General features: G+C 43.6%; 1 protein-coding gene across 1 annotated transcript; it reads right to left on the minus strand.

Annotated features, from left to right (window-relative positions):
- Positions 1-269: 269 nt before the first annotated feature.
- On the minus strand, positions 270-1,325 carry LOC147004801 (oocyte-specific homeobox protein 6). Its single transcript, XM_085837767.1, has one exon. The coding sequence runs from the start codon at positions 1,323-1,325 to the stop codon at positions 270-272; it is 1,056 nt and encodes a 351-aa protein (XP_085693893.1).
- Between the last annotated feature and the right edge of the window lie 541 nt (positions 1,326-1,866).

Raw genomic sequence — 1,866 nt, forward strand, 5'->3', positions numbered from 1 at the left:
CTATCAGATCACCATGGACTAAGGCTGATCTTCTTTTTTTTTTTTTTTCCAGTAAATGTTTTCTTTCTTTTATTTAAAGAATATGTAATTCAACAATAAGGAAGGAATATTTTCCATGTTTTTTAAACAATCCCACTATATAAACCAGTGACATGAAACTACTACAGATAGGCCTACTTAATTTCTCCAAATACACTAACAAACATCTTCCTTTCTATAAAGGCCTGGATAAGTCAAGGGGGGTGAGAGGTGTTTTATGGGGGTGTATCTCAATCCTCCAACTCATCAAAGTCTTCAAGAACCCGTTGCCAGAGCTCCTCTGTGGATGGACTTGAATCTTGAGCATACTCTGGACCTTGGGTGGAAGCTACCATGACGACTGGAGCTTCAGCTACTGCTAGGACAGTCTGGACTTCAACTGCTGCTGATTGACCAGAGTTCCAAGCTGTAACAGGGGCATGGCCATCAAGCAGGTATTCTTGCGGACAACACCTGGCACTATCACAGGCCTGATAATGAGGCAGAGAAGATTCCTGGCTGCAGTTGAGGTTGGGAATGGAATCCTCACCAAATGTGCCTGACCACATGGACTCTCCATTGTCAGAAGCAACAACAGGTAAGGAATCAGGAAAGTGGACTGACTCAGAAACAGCTTCAGAGCTTCCATTTGTCTCTGGCAGTGCTGCTGGAACATTCTGGAGACTCGCCCGCTTGGACTTAGCCCTGTGGTTCTTGAACCAGATCTGGATGTCATTGGCTGTGACACCAACCAAAACCGCCAGTGCCATGCATTGCTCCCGGTTTGGGTATGTGCACTTATGAAAATGTTTTTGCAGCACACACTTTTGTTCCTCGGTGTATACAGTGCGTATTTTCCGGTGCTTCCTTGGAGTCACAAGGCTGATTCGTCGGTCACCATAACTAGGGGACCGCACCATAGGTCCTAGAGAACCCTGGAAACCAGATCTCACTGAGGATCTTGAAGGTATCTGATGACTTGAATGCATTAAGAGGCTTCTCAGAATTGGTAAACCTGGGTCCATTACAAGACCTGGTTGCATTTGTATACTTGATTTTCTTGAAGGACCTTGGGACTCTTGCGGGGACTCTTGCGGACATAGGTCCCTTTCAGGGACTGAAAGACTTGATTGCATTGAACTTCTTGGGATCACTAGAGGACTCTGGCACACTTGGAAAGGCAAATTCCTTGCAGGCTCTTGATGCATTTGAAAACTGGTTTCTATGGGTACACTTGAAGACATTTGGAATTCTGAATGCAAGGAGGGATCTTGGGGCATATGTGGGCTCTGATTGTATTGAAGCATGTTCCTACAGGAGAACCTGAAATCAGAGAGAGGGTTGCTGTAGTTTGCCCAATCCTCTATTTGACTTCTACTCAAAGGACAAGGCTGATCTTCAATAACAAAATAAATAATAGAAAGCCAACCTTCACGTGGAAACTGAACAACACTCTTCTCAATGATACCTTGGTCAAGGAAGGAATAAAGAAAGAAATTAAGGACTTTTTAGAGTTCAATGAAAATGAAGCCACAACATACCCAAACTTATGGGACGCAATGAAAGCATTTCTAAGAGGAAAACTCATAGCTCTGAGTGCCTCCAAAAGGAAACTAGAGAGAGCACACATTAGCAGCTTGACAACACACCTAAAAGCACTAGAACAAAAGGAAGCAAATTTACCCAAGAGGAGTAGACGGCAGGAAATAATCAAACTCAGGGGCGAAATCAACCAAGTGGAAACAAGAAAAACTATTCAAAGAATCAACCAATCAAGGAGCTGGTTCTTTGAGAAAATCAACAAGATAGATAAACCCTTAGCCAGACTCACTAGAGGGCACAGGGAAA

This window comes from Mus caroli, unplaced genomic scaffold (assembly GCF_978045245.1).
Source record: "Mus caroli unplaced genomic scaffold, Mus_caroli_1 scaffold_5, whole genome shotgun sequence".
In the NCBI taxonomy this organism is placed as follows: Eukaryota; Metazoa; Chordata; class Mammalia; order Rodentia; family Muridae; genus Mus; species Mus caroli.

Excerpts from the sequence above, each read along its gene's own strand:
- LOC147004801 (XM_085837767.1), bottom strand. The coding sequence starts at position 1,325 with ATGCTTCAATACAATCAGAGCCCACATATGCCCCAAGATCCCTCCTTG.